The following is a 27,997-nucleotide window of genomic DNA, read 5'->3' as shown; positions in this document are numbered from 1 at the left end:
AAGAAAAACAAACAGATACAACCATAGAGTAAACGCTCCGAATCAGATACAACCATAGAGTAACCGCATGAATCCCATACCTAGGCCTAGACATGCTTAATGCTTTAGTGATACATATTCTCGCAAAGTAATCTCCATTTTTTTAAATATATGAACACGGACTAATTAGAAAGGGGGAAAGCTCACCTACGGCGGCAGTGGACGACGCTACGGTGGCTTGGGGCGGCGCTGCGGGGCCGGGGACGACGGCGCGACGGCTCGGGGAAGGCTCGACGGCGGCGGCACTCGCGGGAACGGGAGCTCGGGCCCGGGGGGCGCCGATAGCGCGGAGCGGCGCTGCGGGGCCGGGGACGACGGCCGCGAGGGAGCGACGGTGTGGCTCAAGGACGACGGGCGGCGCGAGAGGACGGCGCGGCGGCGGGGAGCAGAGAACGGGTGTGAACGATTTGAAAATTTGACCTAAGTCCCAAGAAGGCCGAGGGGCGCGTTCTAAATGCGCGACGTGCTCCCGTGCCTAAGGCGCGTCGCGCATCACCATGCGCGACGCGCGTTACCTACGGCTCGTCGCGCATTTCGATATGCGTGACCCGTGTTATATAAGGCTCGTCGCGCATTTCGATATGCGCGACGCGCCGTAGGAAACGCGCGTCTCGCCTTTGATGCCCACTAGCTGGTTGCCGGATCAGGCGCGCGTGGGGAGGGTATTTTGTCCCACCTCGCGCAACGCAAGGCGAGTGCGTCCAGCTTATAAGGTTGGGCGGTCCTTGCCGTTTCGAAATTACGATACATGTACGTTTGAGCCGTTGTGTCCTCTCTTTGCCCATGCTTGCGGTGTGGGTCTGGGGCCCGAGGGCTCCCTGCGGGTCGAACCCGTTCAATCTGTTCGTGGTACCCTGCGGGTTGAGCCCGGTGGGCCCGGACCCCAACCGGGGGTAACTTTTTTTTGTTTTCTCTCTTTAGGCACAAGTGTTCCCATAATTATGTGTAACTTCCATCAGAATCAAAGCTTAAAAGTTTGCATGTTACTTAAGAAAAAGTTATACAAAATACTTATCCAAATTAAAAGGCTAAGCCAAATTAAAAAAAGTCATAGAGTTTATGTTGGATATCAATTATGTGATTTTATATTTGAAACCCACATACTTAAAGGTCACAGATTGTTATCATGGATGAATCAGAGAATGCACCCACAAAATCACAGCTCACCATGCGCGACGCGCATTAGCTACGGCGCGTCGCGCATATCGCAATGCGCGACACGCCGTAGGTAACGCGCGTCTCTCCTTTGACTAACTGGTTGCCGGATCAGGCGCGCGTGGGAATGCGCAAGTGTTCTTGACATGCTCCTGCCATAGGGAATGCGCGACGTTTGTTACCTATGGCGCGTCGCTCATATAATAATGAGCGATGAGCCTTAGGTAACGCTCGTCTCGCCTTTCATGGTTGCCTGTATTTGTTCAGTTTCAGAACTGAATGGTTCAGTTCTGGAACTGAAAATTCACACATATTCATATCTCACAAATATGAATTCGTACTTCACAAATATTTACACATTATCATATCTCACAAAGGCACAATTAAAGTCACACAATTACCATATTTCACAAAGGAACAATTAAAGTCACACAATTCGCCTACTTGACAAAGGAACAATTAATATACATTGTGTGCCCAATCATTTTGCTACTTTCCGTTGTTCCCTAGGTTTTTTGAAATTCTTGACTTTTTCTTTATGGTCGTTGCGCAAGTAGGGAGTTTCGTTGGCCGATGGTATTCTTGGCTTGATCATTGAGGTGGCGAAAGGAGGTATCTCATCAAACTGATCAAACTCTTCCTCCTCGACCGCATTCTCAACACCGACGATTCGCCGTTTTCCAGGTATAACCACCTTGAGTCTTTTGTTTGTTGTGTCAGAAACATAGAACACTTGAGCCACATGTTGTGCGAGGACGAAAGGGTCCGTCTTGTATCCGTGACGGCTAAGATTGATACTAACGAACCCGTACTTGTCTTTTTGTACACCTCTATTTGCATCAACCCAATTGCAACGGAAAAGAGCAATTTTAAAACCGTGAAAGTCAAGCTCCCATATCTCTTGTATTTGACCATAGTACGCAGTTTTGTCCTCTCCGTTAACATCGTAAGCATCAACACGTACACCACTATTCTGATACATGCTTTTCTTATCTTGTCGTTCGGTGTAGAACGTGTATCCATTTATGTCATACCCTTGGTATGTCATAACGGTGAATATAGGACCAAGAGCCAAAATTTTGAGTTGTTCACTTATAGGAGTATCTGATCGTGAAATTCGATTCCGGAGCCAACCACAGAATTTGTTCATGTGTTCCTTTGCTAACCATGATTCACTGTATAGAGGATTCTCTCTAAGCAACAGCTCCTTGTGCTCATCAAAGTACTCAGACACAATGTCCATTTGTTGCAACACGTGGAAATGAGCCCTATGAAATAAATCTCGACCTGGAATTATAGCCTTCTTCCCGATCGTCCCCGTGCCTGTGAGCCTCCCCTCATGACGAGACTTGGGGACACCAACCGGGTTACTCGGGTCAGCGTAGTTTAGGGCCCACTCAATGGCTTCCTCTGTACAATATCCTTGTACCATGCTGCCCTCGGGGAAAGCTCGATTTCTTACTAGCGACTTCAAGATGCCGTTGAATCTCTCGTACGCATACATCTGGTGAAGGAACACAGGACCAAGTAGCTTTATCTCCTTGATAAGATGGCCCGTGAAATGAAGGCTGATATCGAAGAAGGCAGGTGGAAAATACATCTCAAGAACGCACAAAGTTTCATAGTGCTTCTTTTCCAATGACTCAAGATCTTCTTCACTTAGAACCTTTTGACCAATTGAATTAAAGAAAAAGCAAAGGTTCATAATAGCCTCCCGAACATTGACCGGTAGGATATTCCGAATTCCTACGGCAATCATCTGCGTCAGCAATACATGGTAATCATGAGACTTTATGCCGGGAGATAGCTTTAGATCAGGCATTGATACAAGCTTCGAGACGTTGGTTGAGTAGCCAGTTGGAACTTTCACACTTTTCAAGAACTCGCAAAACTCCTTCTTCTCATTCTTCGAAAGGGTGATGCATGATGTGGGCAGCTCCATTCCTTTAACGGAGTCATCATTGAGCCACAACTCTTCTCTAATTTTCATTTTCTTCAGATCAGCTCGTGCATGTGCGTGATCTTTCGTTTTTCCGTCCATGTTAAGCAATGTGCCGAGAAGGCTCTCACAGACATTCTTCTCCATGTGCATCACATCAATAGAGTGACGGACGTCTAAGTCCTTCCAATACGGTAGCTCCCAGAAAATCGACTGCTTCTTCCACATGTCATCTTCTTCAACAACGACCTTCTTGCCCTTCTTGCCTTTCTTCTCTCCTTTCCGCTTACCGAGGACAACATGGACATTCTTAACCATTTCATAGACATCATGACCTGAGAAATGCGGTGGAGGACGCCTCTTCTCGGCCTTACCGTTAAAGTGATCACACATGTTCCGGAACGGGTGTTTCATTCCAAGGTAGCGTCTATGTCCCATGTACACTATTTTTTTTGACTCACTCAAGTACTCAGAGTCTGTCTCTCTCAAATAATGTGGGCACCCGCAACCTACTTTCTTGCTCTGTCCGGATAAGTTCCGTGCCGCTGGAGAGTCACTGATAGTCGCGAACAAAATGGCTCGAAGCTGAAAGTACTCACGCTTGTACTCATCCCAGACCTCCACTCCTTTACACCACAGCAACTTCAGATCGTCAACCAAAGGACTGAAATAAGTGTCGATGTCATTCCCAGGTTGATGTGGCCCCGGTATCAAGCCCGACAGCATAATGTACTTCCGTTTGTTACACAACCAAGGCGGAAGGTTGTATATCGTCAGAACATTTGGCCAGGTGCTATGTGTGCTATTGTTCATGAATGGGTTCATGCCATCTGTGCTCATTGCAATCCTAATATTCCTCGGATCTTCCGCAAATTTAGGATATCGCAAATCTATGTTCCGCCATTGTGTGGCATCAGCAGGATGTCTTATCAACCCGTCCACCTTATGCTTCTCCTTGTGCCATCGCAACAATTCTGACTCCTTTTTGTTTGCAAACCAGCGCACCAATCGTGGAACAATTGGAAAGTACCAAAACACCTTTTTAGGTCCGCCCTTTGTTCTGTTGCAGTCCTCATCATCACCACCATCTTTTCTACGGTTGAATCGATCGAGTCCACAAACAGGGCACTTCTCAAGGTCCTGATAATTCGAGCCACGATAGAGAATGCAATCATTCTTGCACGCATGGATCTTTTCCACCTCCAATCCCAACGGGCAGATAATCTGTTTGGCCTCATAAACGGTCTCAGGGACGGTGTTGCCTTGTGGAAGCATGTCCTTAAGGAGTGCTAACAACTCTTTGAAACTGCCATCAGTCCATTCGTGGATTGCTTTCAACTGGAAAAGCTTCACCATTGCAAATAGCCTTGAGTATTTCAATCCACAACCAGGATAGAAAGGTTTCTTAGAGTCTTCGATCATCCTCTTGTACTTTCCGAATTCGCCTCCTTTGAACTCATCGTCGCCGTGTCTGTCAGCATTGCAAACCATCTCCTCTATGTTATCAACCTGTCAAGCCAGACATGAAAAGTCATATTAGCACGACCTTATTATACTAATTGTAAGCTTTATTATGGGGCCGGGTTTGATTAGTACCTGTTCCATGATGTCGGCATTGCTCAACCCTAGTATATCCGCCTCATCCACATCGTCGTCCTCTTCTTCGACAACGCTATGGACGACCTCCCTCTCCACATAGGAATCCCTACTCTCTGCTTCATTAAGTCCTTCTTCACCGTGTTTATTCCAACATCGATAATCCTCCATGAATCCACGTTTGATCAAGTGTGATTTCAACACGTGCTCTTGAAGATATCGCTTCTCATTTTTGCAATTTTTGCATGGGCAATAAAGATACTGTATACCATTGTCCACCATATCTTTCTTCGCGTTCTTAATGAAGGCTTGAACACCATCCATAAACTCCTTGCAAAGGCGTGGACCATACATCCAACGCCGATACGACATCTATATAGAATATGAAATCAAAATGTTAGGATTCTCATAGTTTGAGGCCATGCACAACTAGTGTTTAAGTTCAAATATTGTTAGATGGCAAATGACATGATATCATGTGCTAGAAAAAATATCAAGTACGACGGTCATTTAGATCTAGAGTTGCGCTAAATTTTATTGGCCCAAAATAATCGATATCATGTCGGAGGTACCTTGCCACTGCCCCCGCGACACACGACAGCAAGAAGAGGCACGATCGTGCTCCAGCCGCCCGCCGCGACACGCTCCCCACGAGATCTCCACCGCCCGCCGCGGCAGATCCACCAAGCCGCACATCCGCCAGCACCACTTTCCCCAGATCCACCCAGCCGCACCACCAAAGTATCAGACTGCAAGTTCGGACAGCTTGTTCGGACCTCCAGACCCCCAGGCGGGTCTTGTCTGAGGTGGGAAAAAATGCAAGACGCCCATGATCTGAGACGCGCCATCCAGTGGCGCGTCTCCCATCCGCATGATCTGAGACGTTCCATCCAATGGCGCGTCTCCCATCTGCATGATCTGAGACGCGCCTACCAGCGGCGCGTCTCCCATTTGTCTCAGTAAAGTAAAGCGAGACGCCGAGCGCCTGGCCGATGTCGAACTCGAGCCCGCATGATCTGAGACGTTCCATCCAATGGCGCGTCTCCCATCTGCACGATCTGAGACGCGCTTTCCGGTGGCGCGTCTCCCATTTGTCTCAGTAAAGTAAAGTGAGACGCGTCCCGGCTATTTATCGACAGAAAATTATAGTCACGAGATGTACTGCTGAACGAGATGACCACGGCTGAAATCCCCCTCCCCAGCGTCCCGGAGACCGAGGACCTCGCCACCACCAAAATCCCCCTCCCCAGCGTGCCGGAGACCGCGGCACTCGGCATCAACATTTTCGGCGCATCCTCCGAGACCGCCGCGCTCCCGGACTACACCGCTTCGGAGACCACGGCGGTCGACACCGGCAGATCTGCGGCGCCTCCTCCAGCGGGCTTCTCCACCACCAGCCGCAGATCTGCGACACGGGGACCACAGCTCCCTTCACCACCAACATCCCCGCGCTTCTCCACCAGCAGCCGCAGATCTGCGACACGGGTACCCCCATTGTTGCATGTATTTGTTGGAATCGTCGCATTCTGCCTGAATCTGCATCAAACCCACGAAACCCACGGAGGAAGCTTTTCTTTCTTTGCTTTAGTGGTAGTACTCTATCGATTTCTATTGTCTCACCAAACCCACAAAACACGAGCTGGTCCAGGATGAAATTTCCGAGCTTGTGGAAGCTGTTTAGCTGCTTCGGCGGCTGCCTCCCCTGCAACGACTGTGCAGTCACCGTAAACTGCTGTGGCTCGGGGAACAACAACGCTTACAGGGGGCAGGACGTTGATTCAGCTCGCCAAGCTGCTAGCGCTCCTATGCCAGCTCCAATGCCTGATTTAATATCTATGTAATAATTGATGTCGATGTAATAATAATTGCTGGATTTAGCCTAGACATTGTAATGTATTGTGACATTATTCGTATTTGAGACAATGTAATGGAATGTTCGTTCGGTTTTAAGGGATTGATTCCATATACGTAACGTAAACCGTAATTGTATTGTACGCTACTGACGCGCCCCACCACGCCACAAAAGGGCCCTGGATCAATGCGAGACGCGCCTTACTAAGGCTCGTCTCGCATTACTATGAGAGACTCGCATTACTTTCAAGCCCTCCCACGGCGCATTGAGGTGGGAATAAATGCGAGACGAGCCACGTTAAGGCGCATCTCAGATCTCAAAATGATCGGAGACGTGCCCTTCCACGGCACGTCTCGCATTTGTCTCTTACCCTCCCCCACCCCACGCAGCGCCGCGCCCGCATTTTTAGCGCGACTCTCTTTCTGTAATCTGAGACGTGCCCTTAGAGGCTTGTCTCAGATTGCTTGCTCCTATTTGCTGTTTTGGCGTAGTGTTCACTAAGAGACAGTAATTCGGCAAACCTGAACAACTGACGATTTTCCATAATAATTTGTTGAATAATGCTCTGGTGTTAATTTATGGTTGTGGTGTAGTGAGTGCTCCACATTCGATCAGGCATAGCAGTAGCATGGTACCGGAAAGCAATTGCAGGATGTGACTAGCAAACACTGACCTGTAAAGCTGCCCTCAACCAGAGCTTCAACTGGCCGAGAGAAAACCAGACTCCTGTGCTAGACGGATTGAATCGGCATCGTGTCCCACAGAGAAAACTAGACTATATCTAGCAATTTTTGTCATAGCATACGTGAATCAAACGCTAGCAGCACTGATGGAAGGCAACACATGTTGTACTTAACGGTGTATAACTTACAAACTAGCTGATTATATGGATAGCTGCAGTGCAGATCACCATGGTGCAATGATGGTTCACATGCTCGAGTCGTGATTTTACCCGATGCTTATGGCACATGTACGTGCTTCCAATGATAAAAAAGACTTAATTACAACCTTCATTTTTCTGAGGCACACCTCAAGGGTACATAATTTTTGGAATTGAAGCTTAAACATGCTGAAAATTTGTTGACTGCCTTAGCTTCAAATTATAAATTCTAAATTATTTTTTAACGCTGGAGTCTATGTAGGTCATTTGCCCTGCACATTAGCATGGTCATTGCGTTATGGATGCGCAATGAAGGAAAACATTTGCCAAAGTTGAACAATGTGTATTGTGAAATAATATTTGGAGGCATGACCACATTAGTAAGACGGCCATAGACAAGCACAACTTAATTGTAGCAGCTTACATGGAACTATGATCAAAAGAAAATAGAGAAAAATATAAGCATGGGTCGGATCACAAAATGGCCGGGTAATTACTATCATGGAGAAAAATAATATTCTGTTAGTAAAAAATAAGTTTAGCTCGATAGCAGCATATAGAGAACAATTGTACAATCAAAAGGTAGAAAAAAGAATCACAAATGCTAAGAACCAATTTCAATCTAGAAACCAATGAGCCAAGGGTATGAAAATCAGGGACATGACAATGATAGCATGATGGTGCGGCCACAACATGATATCAACCCATTCACCGAGTTGAGCATTACCTACGTGGACTACACTGTTGCTATTACAAAAGTATGGTATCACCACTAGCGATAATAAGAAGCATTGTGATTAGTTGATGGCTGAGATCTAAAAAATTTAATAGAGACAAAAAGATGATGCAATCACGGTAGAGTGCCGATGCGATCTAGAAAAAACATCTAGGGAAATTAATGTTTGACATGCATGCAATCTATAGCAAATGACGGTAGGGTTCGACTAGAGGAAATGATGTGCACCGTCAGGGGTGCATCTTCCATGATCATGGTATAGCTATACCTATGATAATATGGGAGCATGTGTATATAAGGCTATATCAATGGGTGACTGAAGGAAAATAAAATAAAATATATTGTTACTTATAGCGGTATATATTGAACAACCCACCTAAGTCTTTTTCTAAAAGACTAGGAATAATTTATCATGCACTGTAACTAAAACACTCAAGAAAAAATCATATATCGCCAGTAAAAATTAAAAATAAAATATTCATATTAAAAATAAATATCTAAGATATTTAGTTACTTTCAGTAAATATCAAAAGATATGTTTCTATATAAGGTATTCATTTCTCTCCTAAGTCATGTAAAAAAACACCATAGAATATGACAGTAGAAAAAATATAGATGGCACCAGTGTCTGTACTTTTAGGACAAAGCAATTATAATGGCATCTATTACTTTGGAGTAAAAACAAGTCTAAATATTGAAAAAAACTAGGTACCCGCGTTATTTGCTCGGGCCACCTTGCTAGTTATATACACAGTTTCTTTTGTGTAGTCAATAACGGTGCCAGTTTACTAGAAACAAATAGGTTAACAAATGCAAATACTGTCATGTACAAAGTAGTGAATGAATATATAGATTCATATTTCAATTGCTTTGCAAATGGAAGTTCACTATAGTGTTAGGTACTAAAATAAAGGTAGAAAAATGACACCGCAGTACAAGCATCTGATCCAATTTATTTGCATCGAATCAAAGCATGTAACATCTTGTGCTATATTTATGTTATGAATATTCTAGCAGAAGATCAAGCACCTGACATATTGTTTATATGAAGGGTTTTAATTCCCCAACTTCAAAATAAAAACTATGTTTCATTACAGATCTATAAGAAGAAAACAAATGAAACAAAATTGCAGCACTAAACACTTTTAGTAACAAATCTCTGCTCAAAAAAGAAAGTAACAAATGTCTTAGCTTCATATTAGAGTATATTAGGAATATCTCTATATTAGGTAGATTAGGATTGTATCTGTATCCTACTATATCTGTAGGAGAGGCTCCTTGCCCTCCAAGTTATGTACCCCTCTATGTACCAGTGTAGGCCTCAATGAAATCAATCCATTATATAACAATCCTATTATTCTACATGGTATCACGAGTTTAGGTTTTCAGATCCTAGACCACACGTTCTGCTGCCTCTGTCCTCTCGCTGCGCCTCTGTCCTGTGCGTGCTGCCAGTCTATCTTTTAATTTCGCCATACTAGCCAATTGATCTGTGTATTTCAGTCAACTCTATGACATTGAAGGCACAAACTTCACAGCACCAAAATATAGTGCAATATTCCATGGCACTTAAGTGTTTTATTTGTTTCTCAACAATGTAGTGTAAAATAAACTTGATGTTCTGTTTCCTCCTATACAAACATCACAACACTCATCAATAAAGGTTAAAGAAGTAAAATAGCAAAAACATACCTAGAAAGCAACTTGAGGAAGGACACGACAAGCAACAACCGCATCATCTTGGCGTGGCATCTGCACAGGCGTCATTTCGAATGGGCCAATGGGGTGCATGAACACTATCACTTGGATAATACAGCAAATTGCGATAAACCTAGGCAAAATGGTTTCCAAATAGCCACTCAAAAAAGGAACCGGCCTGTTCTCCATCATGCTTGAGGAAGTGTTACTATACAAACCAGAGATGAACTATACACTCCCGTGGATCTCGAGCTTTTAGCATGGTGTTTGTCTCGGGATTATCTTAGCAGCTGCCTACCTTCAACATTTTTGGAATTCCAGATGCCTCCAACTCCTATTTTTTCTAATACTAGCTAACCTCATCACACATGTCGTGCATGAATAGGATTACCGTGCTCTCTAATGCTCCTCTTCTAGCTCATATATATGATTTATTCATAAAACGTGAATGTAGATGAGCTAAAGTGAGACGTATTTTGCATATATATAAATGTCAGTGTTAGGGATGCAGCTAATAATATAATGAACGGATATGAAGATGGACATTATATATCCACATGTCTCGATCTAATATATATATATATATATATAGACTGTGTCCAAATAGATGTGCCCATCTGATAACATCAAATGAGGTGCAAGTGGTACATTAGATTTTTGTTTTCTTTCTAGAAACAAACGGATATGGAGGTCTAACCATGCATCTTAGTTTCTGATTCAACAAAGAAAACCATCCTATCTAGTTTTCACTAATCAGATAACAAACTCCATTAACTTCTACATCATGAACAGTATTGAAGTAATAGGAGTTAACCCATTCCTTAGAGCTAGCTTGTATCACTACTCTGCTGAAACAGAACCTTCAGCGTGTCCTCTGTTTCTTGTCCCCTGCTCAAGCTTTCCATCTGCAAGTATCACTATCTGTCCTAGGGAAGCTTCCATGAGGATCTCAAGAAGGTAAGAAGGTCAGGTAATGGATTACTCTGCCAAAGTTTGTATCCATGCTGTTGATGGATATCAAGTAGCAGCAGCATATATCCAGTACGTTCCTAATGCCTCCAACTCCTAAAACATGCTTAAATTGGAGCTTTCTCTAACTACTGTTATCCTCTGATGGCTGTAGTATTGTCCTGGTCTTACACAAATATGTAGAGACCATCTTCTTATTTGAGCTCTGCCTGGAGACGTTTGTATACATAGCGAGAGCACACAAAAAAATGCAAAAATCAATACCACCTGTGACTTTTGTGAGCACCTAACATAATGCATTGTTGGGACAGTGTACTCGGATTAAAATGGTCTAGCAATTAATTCTTGCTGCCAGCATGCATCTCACTTTGTTCAAGAGAATTACATGCATATGTACTTTTGGTGTGCCACAAGCAAATCAATCCAGTGTGTCATCTCTATTCTCATGCCCTATTTGGGAGAGCTCCAGTTCCAGGATCTGTAGTAAAATGAGTGCCACTGTAAACACTCAAAATAAAGCTCCTTTATATAAATAACTTTTAAGTCATGTTTTGGTAACAAAGAAGTGCTACTACTCGTCACAGACAACATAAACACTTCCTAATCATTGTGCACTCTGTCTGTTTGCTGGTGCATTGCGTCCTCCAGACCATTGCAAGGGCATCCTCGTAGTTTTCAATAGCATGCAAACACATAACAGCCATATACAGGCATGTCGAGATAGCTACGAAGTAGCCAGCAGTCTAAAGCAGAGCCTTGCTCATTTGAGAACAGCAGCTCCGGCCTCCGTCACCATGATTACCTTGCCGTGAAAACGAGAGAACTGAATGAATTTGGTGCATTACCTCTTTCTTCTTTAGGCTTTTTTTTCAGAACTTCCCTATTCAACGTCATAACTTCGTTTCTTCGCTAAACTGACGCTTGCGTCAGCTTTGAGCACTAACTGGTGTTAGCAGCCTATTTGTATTTCTATAACCAAATCTCTATATATGATTCATGCACCAAAAGAGAGCCAACCAGCGTGGCCACGTTGTGGCAAATTCCCAACCGTCCGATTGGCCGGGTGGACGGCCCGGATGTTAGATTCCCGGTCATTTTGCAGAAAAACCCTCAGCCTTTATAAATATCAACCTGCAGTCCGCCTCCTCTCTCAGGGAATTTTTCGAAAAAGCCCTCAACTTTTCCCAAAGTCAACCCGCAGTCCAACCTTCCAGGTTTAGCAATCTTTTCAAATAAAACCTTGAGTTTTTTTAATCAACACACCATCCTTATCCTCTCTTAGCAAAATTTTCAGAAAAACCCTCGCATTTCAATTAAATCAAATCATAACCCATTACATTCGTTATTTCTACACAAGCAATGGTATACATAAAATTTGAACACCAAAACACGTTGGATCCAAAAGTTATTCAATATAAAAATTGATCTAAAATTTAAAACTACAACTTTATTGTAGAGTAAATTTTAAAATTCAAAACACTTTCACAGTTCGTTTGCACAAATACTTACATACGACCCGTTGTATCTAAAATTTGGACACCAAAACGTTTTTAAATAAAAGAATAATCAATACAAAAGTTGCTTAGAATTTCAAAATCTACATCTTTACAATATAGTAAAATTTTAAATTCGAAACGCTTCTAAAAAATAATTTCAAATACAAAAATTGCTCAAAATTTTAAAACCTAAAGTTTTGCTACATAACAAAATTATAAATTCAAAGCATTTTCGTAATTCATTCAACATACCATCTATTGTACTATGGTTCTTCTATAGCTTCTCCTGCGACCTCCACAGTGGCGCGGCATATTTTAATATAACCACTACTTTCTTAGAAAACATCACGTCCATTAATTGCCTCATGATTTCGCAAATACATTAAGTATCTGACTAATTATGCTCCACCCTCCCTAATAAATTATTTTATCCTTTTTTTCACAATAATAAATGCAGCAACAAATGTCATTCCTCCATTTCGATACCCAAAATAATATACTACTTATAAATAATAGTGCCACGATAATAGAATGCTCAAAATATATATCAAATGCAACAGCGGGAGACCATGACACTTATGCGAAAATAATGAAACGATGGATTTATCTTAACTACGTTGCTTAAAATTTTTCATACGTTTACCTGTATACAACAACTACTAAATGCATGAACTAAAATCCAGATCAACCACAGTACTACGATGCGGAATACGGGCCCGAATTTCTGGTTGATATTGATATTGGTACATATTTCTGAGCATAGTCCTGTCTGTTTTGCGAAAATTGTAACACCTGATTATTTTAGATGTTTGGAAAATGTGTTTAGACGAAGTTTAAACTTGAAAATTGAGTCAAATTTGGATCAACGGGTAAAAAAATCTCACCTGCTCCCGTACGACGCCCCTGACCGCTCGACGCGCGGCGAGTGTCTGCTCGTCGGCGTTCTGTGCCGTGCCACGCGCCGGTCTCTGCGGCAGCCCGGGCACGAGCCTGCGCAACGCCATGACGACCCCCGCCCACTTGCACGCCGCGCCCATGCTGCCGACGTCGCGCGTCTCAATACTCCGGCGTGCCACGACGACGGCCGGCCGTCCTTGTGGCACTGCTCGCCGTCCTCGCGCACGGCACGCCCGACCGCGGCCACCTGCGTCGCCGCGACCTTATCTCCATCCCCATGCGCCTCCTTCCCTTCCTCTCCCTCTCCCTGTCCCCTATCTTCTTCCTCCGGCCACCATTGACAGACCTTGAGCAGCTCACCAACGCCGGTCAAATCCGCCCGATTCCCTCCATGGATTTCAAATCCCCCGCACCCGAGGCTCACTCACCTCCCTAGCTCCCTGCCCAACCTCTCCTACACCAGCTCCGACCACCACCTCGCCGGGAATCGAAGATTCCCCGGCCGCCGGCCTCCAGTACCGCCCGAGCTCCACCTCACCGTCGACCCCGCCTCTCCGGCCATCCTACGCTCGAACAGACCCTCAAAACGGAACCCCGGTGAGCTCCTCGTCCTCCCCGGACCTTTCGCCGCGTGATTCCGTCTCCGAACCGCCGGGAACGCCGCCGCGCCGCCGTGGCCAACCTGCTGCCGCCGCCACGCACGTCGCGGGCCGCACACGCGCTGCCCTGCGCCGCGCCGCCCTGCCCCGCCGTCCGTCAGCCTCGTCGCCGTCGAAAGCGGCGCGCCACGCCGCCGGCCATGGCCCTAGTACTTCTCTTTTTCAAAATGTTCAGAAACGTGCTGTAGAAATAAAAAATAGGGGTAAAATAGTGTTTTCACGTGGCGGTTAACACCGTAAGACAGAAGGGGCAGTTTAGAGAAGAATTGAAGTTACGGTGTTAAATAGATAAGTTTTTTTAAAAAAAAAAGAGGCCAAGGAAGGTAGTAGGGCTAGATAGGAAATTTTCTCTATTTTTATATTTAACTTCCGCAACTACGCTTAACTCCAGCAACAGTCTTTACTTGTCAGCTTCTTCTACTTTCCTGGAGGCTAAGGAAGGAAGAAGTAAGTTTAGTAGGGTCAAATAGGGAATTTTCTCTATTTTTATACTCAATTCCACAACAGTCCTTTCTTCTTAGCCCCTGCTACTCTCTTTGTATATAGTCTAAAGGGACGTACATAGTGCTATTCGTATACACAAGAAGCAATGCATCCCAATTCAGGAAACATGCCGGGATCATTGATGTTGTATCCTGTCATCGTGAAGCGGCAACTCTTTTATCATCAGAACACGCCGTCTCCTCCCCACCCAGGTGACCCAGTCAGGATCCCTTGACACAACCCTGTACCCTGCTTTGGCGTAGAGACCTCGAGCGCCATCGTCATCCTCATATGCCCTTAGAACCATGAATCTGTGCCTCCATTGGAGCCCTAGTGCCTCACAGGCCTTCAGCAGTGCCGTCCCTAGCTTCCTCCTCCTGCGGGCATGAAGAAAGCATGAACATGGAGAGATAAGTGATTTCCTGGCCCCAATGAGCAAGTAGAGCTGTGGAAGCTAAGAACTGTGAATGTTATAGGATACCTGAATGACGGTAGCACTGCGATTCCTGACACATAGAGGTACTCATCAGCACCTTGGAGGTGCTTAAGGATGTCATCTTCATCCTGCACCGTGCAATCCACAACCCCGACAATCTTCTCATATGGTGCCTGTGACAACTGGGTGGTTGGCTCAGCTTCTTCAGCCACCAAACAAGCATATCTAAGGAAGAACAGGGTTCGGTTGTCAGCAAAAATGGTATACAGCAAAATGAGGTTGAGGCATTGTCCATTGATCATATTGACTAGTCCCAAGATGTGGATTCAACAAAATCCGCACGTCTAGCTAGAACACATGTCAATTGTAATTTTAGCAAGGAACTCAGGACGCTCTGGTCTGGACACTAAATTTAGCAAGGAAGTGTTTCAATACTAAGCATAAAAGGTGAATTATTCTACAACGCTGAGGTAAATTTGACAGTCCCTGTTGCAACTTAAGACAACTAGGAATACTGCTTGCAGCCACACTGCAAGCTGTAAATGATAAAATGAATGCAATTTAGTCTTTGGAAAACATAACACTACTGGATTCAGATTGATCATTGATGTACTAATGGTAATCTAATCCAAGCCAAAAAGATTGAAGTTAGGCACTGCCTGTTCAGAACGCACAGGCAAAGGAAAAAAGAGCGACGATTTCAACATTGCAACCCCTGATTTGAAGCACAGATAGCAAGAGCATCAGTCAGTCACCTGTCCGGCGGCGAGTTCCTCACTCTGTAGATGAGCGCCGATAGCACCTCGGCCTAATCTTGACCCAACACCAAGCAACGAACAACACCAATAGTTACCACCAGAAATTCAGAACACGAACAGATCCAAAGAATGAGCAGGGAGCTCAGATGCGAGCATGTACTTTGAAGAAGTTGAAGAAGAAGTCGTTGAAGAGCGCGACGGGGACGTGGAAGGCCTCGGCCTGGACCTGCGCCACCCGCCGCATCTCCTCCCCGACCCGCCCCATCCGCCGCACGCCCCACCCGGCCTCCCGCGCCAGGAACCCGTCTTCCTCCTCCTCCTCCTCCTCACTAGCAGCGGCCGCCACAGCAACGCCTTCCTCCGTCGCGGGCAGGCAAGAAGGCACCCCCACCCATCCCGGCCTCCGCCTGCTCGCAAGAAGCCTCTTCTTGGATCCGCCGCCGCCGCCATGGACGCCGGTCCTGTAGGGAGCGGGGCCAGGCCTGGCCGCGGCGGCTACCCCGCGGGAGGCGGCGCAACGGCGGGACCGGGAGGACGGTGAGAGGGGCTGCGGGAGGAAGAGCGGGGACGCGCGGAGGGCGGCCATGGATTTGGATTCTGGAGGCGTCGGCTTGGGAGCGTGTGGACCGTGCGAGACGGCCGTTGATCTCACCCAGGCAGGCCTGGAATCGGAATTGGTGATTCAATTCCACTCCATTTGCCCACTACCTCATTCCTAGAAATTGATTTGACGATTCGGAGCCAAATCCAGGAACCCATGACGACCAACATAATTAGAAAGCACTGACACCTCTAGTATATATAGACTTCAGAGCCCAAGTTAATTGGTTATGCACATGGGAAAAAATGGGTTAATGATGCTGTCAATCCTGAATGCACCACAGGCATCATTCTCAAGCAAATTCTGTATAATTGTTCAAAGTTGCCCATGCATGGAATCATCTATCATTTATCTGCAGATACTATGCATCGTAATTTCTCTTCTTTGTGGTAGATAACACTTGGGCTCTCTACTAATATTTATCCTTCCATTTAATTATGTTATCAACAAGGAATTATATGTACGTCGATCATTATTCTATTTTAACACAGTATGTACAGTACGATTAACTTCAACATGCATATCATCGACACTTAACAAGTTCTGCCATGTAAGTGTTGGAAATATGCGTTTAAATAGACCAGATTTTAATTTGAGGTAAATTACAAAATAATGCTACTGCTACGTAGTTTAAATCTAACAGCAGACAAACTAAACAGAGTTGAAATAAACTCATGTAAAAATCCATCACACTTACAATCAGCGAGGCAGTGCAGAACGTAGTCGATCGCCCTCGAGCGGTCACGCAGTTGCGCTACCTAGAAACCTTATTGCCGCCTCTCGTGCAGGTTTCACAACGGCAATGGCTCGGAGATACCACTCACCTTTCTCCTCTATGCACGCCAAGGAGAAGAGTCGGCGAGATTCAGCAGCTCAATCACAGCACAGTTCGTCACATGGAGAGAAAGAGAGAACAGAAGTACGTGGGTTTTTCGTGTGTTGTTCCTAGACGTCTCTAGAACTTCTTATAGACGAGAAGGCAGCCCACTGCTGACCGTTATCGCTATAAAATCACCCACTAATTAGCAGTAGGAACCTCCCAATAACTCGGATTAATACTGCCCATTTAACTTGAGATTATGGCATTAACTGCGCATTAATCACGTCTAATACCTGTTGTCAAAAGATTAATACACAAATGGCAAATGGTTTTTACACCAACTTGGCTTGGCTACTCGCTGCGTCGCAAATCACAAGTCACGCGGTTCATCACGCGAAAATATATACAGGCATATACGTTGTGTAAACCAGCCACATTCTCCCCTTTGTTGTGTATCCAACCATACGAGAGAGCTCTCCTATTTAAGTTGGCTTGTACCAACCCAAACTAGCAGTATGTATGGTACTATTAGATGCCATGCACTCTCTCTTTGGAATTTCTTAAATGTACCTCTTCATGGGCTTATTTTCCAGCAGTAAGTACTAGTACATCATAGAAATGGTCCAAATAGATTTCGTGATGGTGGCACATTTTCATGAGAGGCATGAATACACCATTATGAAATTTCTTTTTTTCATGAAAAAAGATTCAAAAACCGTCATGAAATTTAGGCCTTTTGTGAAGGTGTTGCAAAACCATCATGAAATAGTTTTACTACCATGATGGTTCTCCAAAACTAACATGTAAATAGATAACCCCCTCTTGAAAATATACGCATGCCTATTTCACCCATGATGCTCTCCCCTAACATATGGGTCCCGCGTACCGATATATAAGGCGCACTAGCTTTTTCTAGGGTTTCCCCTCCCTCAGCAACACATAGGCTAGCCACCACCATCTCAGATATGAGTTTTGATTTCGACTATCCAACCTTCCGGTTGTTGCTTGATTTTGGGCCAAGAAAAGTTATGCTTGATTTATAGCAACGTCCCGTTTTTTCTCCAGGGACAAGTGAAAATGTAATCCGTTCCTACTAGAAGCGGGGTTAATAGCTGACCCGTCCCTGAAAAAGCATTTTTAGGGACGGATGAAAATGCTTTCTCCACAGGCGGGTGGTGCCATCATCCGCCCCAAAAATGGGACCCTTTTTCAGAGGGTGGATGATGGCGTCACCTGCCCCTCGAAATGAATTTTTAGGGGCGGGTGAAAATACCCATAAAAAATTGGTGCCACCTTTCTTCCTTCTCCTGACAGCCCATTGCTTGCTCGGGGCAGGTGTTGCCCGAAAATCCAAAAAAAGGAAAAAAGGGAGGGGAGGTTTTAAACTTGATTTCCTTGGAGTTGGGGGCCCTAGAGGTAAGTTGATACTAATCCCGTATCTTTTCTAAGCTTTTTGATAGTTTCAAGGATTAAATGGAGCTCTCTTACCTCTAGCTAGATCTAGATCTCCTTGGTGTGGATTTGCCATTTGGGGATCCACTTGCCTCAAACTTTTGGATGAAGCTAGTTTATTTTAGTAGAAGAACAAGATTATGTAATCATTCGGATCCATGTCACACCTGGTTTTGAAAAGAAACTGAATGCATCTCATATGTGCTTCAGGATCAAGCTCACACACATGATAGACGATACAAGTGTGTATCCGAAATAATATCATAACGAAAGAGAGTATTAAGATACTTTATTACATGATCGAAAGTCTTAATCTTAAACGAATGAATAAACATTTATAACTAGCAGTGGAGCTTCAACTTCACAGGCAGATGATTGGGAGACATACGCCTAGAACTCCTCAAAATCTTCAGGGAACTCTGGATAATTATCTTGTTCTGAGCAGTATTGATTTTAATAAAGCAAGTGTGAGTATACTTATGGTTGGTACTCAACAAGTGGAGTAAATTATATGACATGCAAGGCCAAAAATCAAGAAAAAGCTGACATGGTTTGACTGTGATAAGCATTTTTAGTTGACCAAGTTTTATTTAGCAAGCATTAACTAAGTGTAAGTTTATACCAACCCTTAAATAAATAAAAAAGATAAGAACAACATAAATATAGAACATCAATTTAGATCATCTTCAAGTTCAACTATCATGTGAGGGTCCAAGCCGCTCTTAACTGTGAGCACGGCTGATATATCAGTTTTTACTCTACAGAGGTTGTACACTTTACCCACAACTCGTGTTTCCCTTTATGCTGGGTTTGCAAGGCCCTTAAACACTTCCGAGGTGAGTGTCAGGGATTCACTACGAGGCCTTTACAAAGATTCCATAACTTATGACAATCCACTAAGGTTTCAAGTCCAAGCGTCATAACCCTCCCTAATAACCCTCCCTAATGAGGCAGACGCCTTAACCAGGATCATATCGTACCCTCAAGAGGACCGAGCTATACCCCGACGATGCAACCCCTCTTGCCCTTTCGGTAAGATTATCACAAGCTAAAGTTTCTAATTAATTAATCAAGACTAGAGACATATAGTATTGTGGTTGCACTGTTTTCCTGGGTGGTTCTCCATATTCCAATTAATGCAATGATCTCAAAGTTATCATCATGAAAGTATTACAGAACATGAAGTAAAAATAAGTGTAGCATAGTTTCCGAGTTATCCAACTAAATTCTAAGTAAAAGCAACTAGCGCAGCTACAACATAAAGTAAATAATCCAGGTTTAATCAAGGATATTTCAACAGAAACTAGGCATATCCTTAGTTTAGGACCCATCATATTATAGACGCATGCATGCATATAAAGTAAATATGTGTATTTATAAAGTCATTAGGACCAAAATATGATCAAAGACCACTTGCCTTCCTCAAAGCACTGCTGCTCAAGGGCATCTTTAAAGCCTTGCTCTTGCGGACCCTCAAACTGCGTACCGTCTATCGCAGCACAACACAAGTACGTACAAACAAGCAAATATAATAAATAAGAAACAGTATACCAAATAATATAAATAGAGCAAAACAACATTATAAAGCTACTATACGCGTCGCAAGGATCGCATGAGCATGAGAATCGATGAAAACAGAGTTAAAATGGAGAAGTTATGGCTAAAATATGATTCTAGAGGCTTATTTGTAAAAGATTTTGAAACCTAAAGGCTCTGAACAAAGAAAATGAGGGTTAAAATATAAATAAACCTTAGACCTAGGGTTTAGATTAAAAAATAGAGGGGCTAGGGACGGCGGGTTCTATTTTAGAAAAAGGCAGGGGTTAAAACAGAAGAAAAAGATCTGTTTGTGAATACTTTTGAACTATCGTGGATCGCGGGTTGATTTAGGTCAAACTCAGGGGCTAAAGTGCAAAAGGGTCTAGGGTTGACCAGTACGGGGTTGTTTGACCCCGGTCTAGATCTAATCTGGATTGTGGGATCTAGATCGGACGACTGCACGGGGCTGCCGGCTTGGGGTGGCCGGGCTAAGCGCCGGTGGCGAGCCGTGCGATGGCGGAGCTCGCCGGAGTTGGCCGAAATCGGCGCTCCAGGGACGGTTTCACGCGGGGAAAAGTCGAGAAGAGAGAGCACGAGATGGATAACGCGTTTAGGGACTTTGGACGGGGCGTCGGGTCCCGAGGGAAGGCAGACCGCGGCGAGGCGCGGCGCGGCGGCGACCGCGAGCGATTGCGTGCACGGGACAGCGGAGAAAAGAGGGGAAAAGGGCCGGCGGCGATGCTTACCACAATGCCAAGCTCCTGCGGCGCTTGCTCGACGGCGGAAGGTGGTGGAGCGGCGGCGCGTCGGTGAAACCAAGCTTGACGAAGGCGGCGGCGCGAGCGAGCTAGGGTTTTGTGAGTGTGAGGGTGGCGGCTACGAGTTGAGGTGGCCTAGGGATCGGGAGGGGGGGTTAGCTGAGGGGGGCCTCGATGTGCGGGCCCACGCTGGCGTAGGGGCGGCATGCCGCGGCCGAACTTGGGGTCGAACCTGAGTCTGGCTCGAGGTAGGGGTGAACATGATGGGCGGGGCCCGCCTGGCGATGAGGGAGAGAGGGAGAGAAGAAAAGGGGGAAGCGGACTGGGCTGCTGGGTCGGGAAAGGGAGAGGTGGAGGGCCGACTGGGCTGGGCCTCGCAGGAGAAAGGGAAGGGGAAGGGAAAGGCCAGCCTGGGCTAGGCCGCGCGGGAAAAAGAGAAGAAAAGGGGAATGAGAGGAAAATAGGCCGGGGCAAAAAAAAGAGAGAGAAAGAAAAACAAAAGCATTCCAATGCATTTGAATTTGAATTTAAATTTTAAATTCAAATGAAAGACAAGCAATAAAACAATGCAATGCGGCATGAAATGCGTAAGACCTATATTTTCTAATATTTCTTTTTATGGCTAAGTAAATTATTGTTAATTCATGGTAAATATTCTAAAATTGAAAGGAAATTAATAAAAATCTTATGGATCCTGCAAAAATATAGCAAAATTTATTTAGGGTTCCTGATTCAAAATTAGGGTGTTACAACCGAATCTTTATGTTTTAGCCTTATTCCTAAGTAAATAAATTGCTATATCCATAGAGAAGAGAGAAGAAGATTTTTTTCTATATTTACACACATGCATTATATTTTTTTAATAAAATTTAGTTGTTCAATAATAAGTTGGGTTATATTTTTTTAGTTTTAAGATGTTAAATTGATTTTTCCAATATGTACGCATATATAAAAGTATTTATTTATGGACATTAATCTTGGGCTCTATTTGCCTCAAACTTTTGGATGAAGTTATGTTCTTTTAGTAAGAGAACAAGGTTATGTAAACATATGGACCGAATCCTTATATTTTAGCCTCATTAATTTCTAAGTAATCAACTGCGTTTTTTTCTATATTTACGCACATGCGTATCTACACGTATATAAAGGTATATATTTTAAAAATAATTGAAGAGCTTATTTTAATCCATTTAAATTATTTGTTTGATGTTCAAAGATGGATATGACATAGATGCACAAAGCACAAAGGACGGATGCCTATTTTCTTGGAGAACTTAATAAATTTATTCAAGCTGCGGAAAACCAAGCAAAAAATACGAAGACACAGAGAATACCTTGCCCCGTGCAAAACATGCAAAAATACGAGAGTATTCAACGACACAACTACAATCAGATCGTATGTGTTGGTGGGTGGTTTTGTTGAGAATTACATGATCTGGACGTATTGTGCCCTAACCTGCCTCTGGGAATCAATTTTTTTTTCCAGGGCGGGTCATCCCCTAAACCGCTGTTGGAAAGACCATTTTCAGGGGCGGGTCATGGGTTGACCTGCCCCTGAAAATTGATTTCCAGTGGCGGGTTAGGGTATGACCCGCTCCTGGAAATAGATTTTTAGGGGCAGGTAAGGTACCCGCCCCTACAAACAGCTATTTTTAGCTGCGACAAATAGGGACGGGTACCGCACCCGCAGAAATGGATTTTTACCCGCCCCTAAAAACGTTTTCTATAGAAACGAGTCCTTGTCTGCTAATGAAATGCCTCGGCAGATATTCAGGTGTTCACACTTTTGAAAACACCATATAATCTGATGTTCCCTAGCTCTTCTGGGAAAAATCATCCAATTGCTCCAGAAGTCCAAGTATGACTTGGCCAATGCCATCCACAAGTACAAGTTCCTACTCTTGAAAGCATTAATATGCTTTCTAGCTTAATCTCGTTTAAAATCAGCATCTTCAGTGAAACACAAGAAGGGGCAGCAAAAACTGCGATTGTTTGTATCCTTGAAAAGCTCCTGCTATGAAGAATGTTGGCATTCCCGATACATCTTTATTAAATTGCACAGAACAAGCTCTGGTTGATCAAGAAAACATAGTGAAGCTAACCACAAGTTGGAGATAGCTGAGTTACACATGCCAAGAGGTCTGACGATTTGAAGATATACTACTTATAGGGGTGTTGATGGAGAATAATTAAGCTTTTTTTGAACGAACGGGCATGAGAATGTGCCTATTTCATTGATATAGCAGAAGAGTACATCCGGCTAGCCGGTGCAAGGAAAACAAAAATTAATCTCGCAAAACTAGGCCCGCAAGATCTTTGGCCCAACTACCACCCAGGCTAGAGTTTCCTGTTTTATGATCGACATGAGGGCCGTCGCCGACGTTTCATCGTGTCTGAAGACACTGCGGTTCCTCTCCTTCCATAGCTCCCATGTGACTAGCATGACGATGCTTGCCATGGTCTTGCGCGGTATGGATGGTGTCGTCGCGGTGTTGGACCACCACTGGGCAACACTGTCGCTGGGCTGCCATTCCTGCTGCTGCAAGGTCGGCTGTGCTGTCCACTCAGCTGTGAGGTTCCATATTCTCCTCGTGTATCTACATTCCGCTAGGAGGTGATGTGCTGTTTCGGGGGCACAACGACATAGAGGCAAGACGGTGAGTGCGCCCATCCCCTACTTTGCAGTCGATCGGACGTCCAACTCGATTTTGCGTGATGAGCCATATGAAGAACTTGCATTTAGGTGGTGCCCACGATTTCCAGAGATAGGTTGACCGCATGGTTTTGGTGCACCCAAATAACTACGCTTTATAGGCCGAGGCCGTAGAGTACTGCCCGGAGCGAGTTAGCTTCCATGATATTTGATCTTCTTGGTTTGGAAGTCGGTGGACGTTTTGTAGCTTTGTCCAAAGTGTGGCGAACTCTGCAAGGTGTGCTGCTGTAAGGCCGCTTTGCAATGGGAAATCACCGACCCAGGAGTTGCTCATGAGGGCCGATTCCACTGATATCTTCTTCCTCTTAGCAACCTTGAAAAGGTTTGGTGCGAGATCTTTAGGTCGGCATCCTTGTAGCCAGCCGTCGCTCCATAAACTCGTTTTCCTTCCATTGCCCAGGGTGATGGTCGTACATGCTGCGAACAAGAGGCGGTCCGTATTGTCACAAGGGATTTCCGTGCCCACCCAAGCCTTCTGAGGTGCAGTCCATTCCTGCCAGAGCCACCTCAGTCGCAAGGTCCTAGCGAAACGCTCAAGATTGAGCACTCCGAGGCCACCATTTACTTTTGGGAGGCAGGTTCTGGTCCAGTTGACCTTGCATTTGCCTCCAGTGGGAAACGCTTGCGCATCTTGTCCAGATCTTCGAGAAGGTCTTTTGCCGTTTTGATCACAGTGAGTAGATAGAACGGCTGGGATGTTAGCACCGATTTGGTGAGACATGCGCGTCCAGCTTGTGTTAAGTGCCAGCCATACCAGCCTGAGATCTTTGCCGCCGCCTTGTCCACAAGAGGTCGGAACTCAATTTTCCGTAATCGCCGCACAGATAGTGGCAGCCCGAGATACTTAATCGGGAAATTTGCTCGCGGCATTGTCAAGTTTTGGAGGATGTCGTCAAGGTCAATGTTAGAGCAGCTTATGGGAGTGACAGTCGTTTTTTTGATGTTTGTGTGTAGGCCCGTTGTGGTTCCAAACTCATTGAGAATTTCTGTCAAGCTGTCAATGTCTTTTTTGTTGGCTTTATGAAAACTGCCGCATCGTCATTGTACATTGACACTCTGAAGCGCACTAGCCACCCACCAACCTTGTTTAGCGACCCAAGGTCTGTGGCTTTGGAGAGTAGACGATGTAGTGGGTCAACTGCGAGGATGAAAAGAAGCGGAGAGAGCGGGTCCCCTTGTCGTAATCCCCATCCATGCAAATCTGCTCTGATGGTATTCCATTTAGTAGTATCCTGGAAGTTGATGATGTAAGTGTGGCCGCTATCCAGTCCCGCCATCTTGTCGGGAAACCTCTTCGCTGCAGTAAGTCTAGAAGGTAGTCCAAACGCACCCGAATCGAAGGCCTCGGAGATGTTGAGTTTCCTTAGTAGTGTCGGCGTTTTGTTCCGGTGGAACCATCGTGCTATGTTGCGCACGTATAAGAAGTTATCATGGATGCTACGTCCCTTGATGAATGCACTTTGGCAGGGTGCCATTAGCTCATCCATACGAGGCGCCAGTCTAAGAGCTAGGATCTTGCTGATGATTTTCGAGAAAGCATGTATGAGGCTTATTGGTTGGAAGTCTTGTATTGCCTCGGCTCCTTCTTTTTTGGGATGAGCGATGCTCGCTGAATTGAGCAGGTTAAGGTCCGCACATCTGAGGCTGTGGAAGTTGTTTAAGGCCGCAATGACATCTTGTTTTATCGTTTCCTAGCAGGTTTTGAAGCAGAGGCCGGTGAAGCCGCCCGGACCTGGCGCTTTTGTCACTTGGGAGCTGAGAGATGGCCGCGAGGATCTCCTGTTCAGTTAACGGCGCATCAAGTGAGGACAGGTTTGCCGCCGGCACTTGTAGCTGTTCCCAGTTGAAGTCTGTGGTTCTTGTCGGCGGGGTTGCCATGACCGTTGAGAAGTGGTTGGTTATGATCATCTTCTTGTCCTCATGGGTCACCGCCCATTCGTGCCCATTTTGCAGCCCTTGTATGTAGTTCTTTCGTATTCTTGCATTTACCTTGAGGTGAACTTTTTTGTGTTTGCGTCTCCTTCCCTGAGGTAGGCAACCCTTGAGCATTGTTTCCGTCTGGCTTTCTTAATGACCGCCCATCCCAGGATCCTCCTTTTGAGTTTAGCACGCAGATGGAACTCGGCATCAGAGAGTGGTCTGTGCTCTTGTGCTGTGTCGAGGCGTAATATGACTTCTTGAGCCATGTGGAGCTTCATTCTGGCATCTGAGATGAGGGTTCGACTCCATTCTTTGAGTGCTTTCCCGGTAATGAATAATTTGTGTCCCAGTCTGTGGAATGGCTCAGTGTGCCTGGTTGGTTGCGACCATGCTTGTTTTACTACTTCTTGAAAGCGCGGTAGTTTGGTCCAGAAGTTTTCGAATTTGAAGGGGGTCGGTCGCCTTGGGCCGAACATGTGAGCTAGCAGTAGCGGGCAGTGGTCCGAGTGTGAGGCGGAAAGCGCATGCAGCGCATGTTCATCAAACGTCGTGTCCCACCACCTCTAGCCGTACCAGAGTCGGCGATCGTCGCTCATTGCTCCAGGTGAATCTTCTATTCCGCAGGTGTATTTCCTTTAGCTCGCAGAAGTTTGAAGTTGCTCGAAAACGTCGCATGAGCCGCAAATTTAAATTGCGGTTGTTTTTGTCCTTGGCCCTATAGATGATGTTGAAGTCACCCAACAGAAGCCATTTTGTGTCGCTAGCCGGTTTAATTTGCCGTAGATGATGCAGGAAATTTTCCTTTTCTGCCCGTCATGAAGGCCCGTAAATGCCTGTCAACAGGAAAGAAGCAGCAGTGTCGCGCACTGTAACAGTCGTCGTGATAGAGTATCTACCAGTTTCAATTTGCTGCATATCAATCACTCCGTCGTTCCAAAGGAGCAGTATTCCTCCTCTGGTCCCTTGTGCCGGCTTGAAGGCGAAATGGTTGAGCCTATAGGCCCCTAGAAAAAGTGCTAGCTCTCTGTCGATCGCTTCTAGTTTTGTCTCTTGAAGGCAAACTATGTGGCAGGTCGTTGCCGCGATTGTTTCATGCACGGCCAGGCATCTGGCCGCCGAGTTTAGTCCCCGCACGTTCCAGCACAGTATTTGGAAGTCGTTTACTATCATGTTGGCCACCGGCAAGGCGCAGTAGTTCGATGTGGGGATGGGCTTCCCGTAGGCAGAGGAGCACATTGTGTGTGGCAACAATCAGGCGTAGAATTAAAAAGGAGTTTTGCTCGAAGGTCAATGCCAGCAGAGCAGCGCAGTTTTGGAGTCGCATCTAGTGAAGCGCCCGAAGGTCGAAGCCAGCAGGGTCGCTTGAAATTGAAGCCCGAAGGTCGCAGCCAGCAGGGCAGTTGTTCTGAAAAGAAGTGCAGGAAAAGGATCCGTGGATACATGAGAAATGAAGTTCTCGCATGGAGGACATCAGGTCCTTTACGCCGACGCGTTGCTGCTGTCCTGCTGCAGGTCGTCGACGCCTTCCCCGCTCATCTGCAGCAATGCTTCGTTGACCTCATCGTCGTCCTCATCATCAAGGCCAAACAGAGCAGTCATGGCGGCGACGATGTCCTGAGGGAGCGGCCCGGTGAACATGGCGAGGAATTCTTAGAATAATTATGCTGAGGAGAATGAGTGCTTGATGGTTTGGCTCAAGTATATATGAATGCCGGATGGTTCGACAATGATCAGGAGATGCAACACGCCGGATCATCTGGTGCTCAATGTTGCTGCGAATGGAGGCCTAACGGCTACATGCACATGTGTTGCACGCTGGATGTTTCAGTGAGTGTGAAGCTAGCTAGTATCATAGGTTACAATGTATTTGCACATGTGTTGCACCGAAAATTTGAGCCCAATTGAGCAAGGATATTTCTAGTGGTTAATCCTAAATACTACCCTACTCATGCATTTGAAGGTGCTGTGGAGTCAAGAGAAGCTCACACTAATAACTTGGGAAGAGTACTAAGGCACCATAGTGTCAAATATAATCATCCAAGGCAATTAGCATAAGATTAGCTAGTGAGTGATTAGTGCTAGCCTAGTCCTAGAGGGAGTCGTTTGCTAGGTGTGGCTCCCAAGAGATGGATCAAGGAGTGATCGAACCATGTAGTGGTGTGGCCAGTAAATTTATGGTTTGCTTGCAAACTATTCGTCTTGGTGTGGAATTAAGAGTGATGAGCGTCATGAACCGAACTATAATCCTTAGTGAACAAATGTGAACTAAGCCTCTTGGGAGTACCACAAATAAATTTTTGACCCGAGCGTCTTTCTCATCAGCTGTTTAAATTACCGCCTTTATTTTCCATATTTATTTACCTTCTTCTAGTCTTCTTTAGTGCCTTTATTTTCATAGAAGTACTTACTAGGTTAGTTTGATAGGTTTATTTGCTTATAAATTGCAAAACTCTTCGTGATAGGGTAGGCACACTAGACAAACCTTAGTGCAAGTCTAGATAGTGTAGGTATATTGTTTTGTGATTTCACAACTAACTTATATTATGTGTGCATGTGCAGTACAGAGGGAGAAGGGCAGTGCGCTTTTTTCATCTTTACTAG

At 45.2% G+C, this 27,997-nt stretch overlaps 2 protein-coding genes across 2 annotated transcripts; both read right to left on the bottom strand.

The window, feature by feature from the left end:
• Window positions 1-1,478: 1,478 nt before the first annotated feature.
• On the bottom strand, window positions 1,479-13,397 carry LOC112880829. Its single transcript, XM_025945575.1, has 4 exons — window positions 13,245-13,397; window positions 4,730-5,101; window positions 4,256-4,642; window positions 1,479-1,490 (listed from the first exon to the last, which is right to left on the bottom strand). Exons 1-4 carry the CDS (start codon window positions 13,395-13,397, stop codon window positions 1,479-1,481), a joined length of 924 nt encoding a protein of 307 aa, XP_025801360.1.
• Window positions 13,398-14,383: 986 nt separating this feature from the next.
• Window positions 14,384-16,326, bottom strand: LOC112881569. The gene is made up of 4 exons (XM_025946317.1): window positions 15,754-16,326; window positions 15,591-15,643; window positions 14,881-15,060; window positions 14,384-14,776 (listed from the first exon to the last, which is right to left on the bottom strand). Exons 1-4 carry the CDS (start codon window positions 16,177-16,179, stop codon window positions 14,536-14,538), a joined length of 900 nt encoding a protein of 299 aa, XP_025802102.1. The 5' UTR covers window positions 16,180-16,326; the 3' UTR covers window positions 14,384-14,535.
• Between the last annotated feature and the right edge of the window lie 11,671 nt (window positions 16,327-27,997).

This window comes from Panicum hallii, chromosome 2, assembly GCF_002211085.1.
Source record: "Panicum hallii strain FIL2 chromosome 2, PHallii_v3.1, whole genome shotgun sequence".
Classification (NCBI taxonomy): Eukaryota; Viridiplantae; Streptophyta; class Magnoliopsida; order Poales; family Poaceae; genus Panicum; species Panicum hallii.
This window is presented reverse-complemented; position numbering and strand designations above follow the sequence as displayed.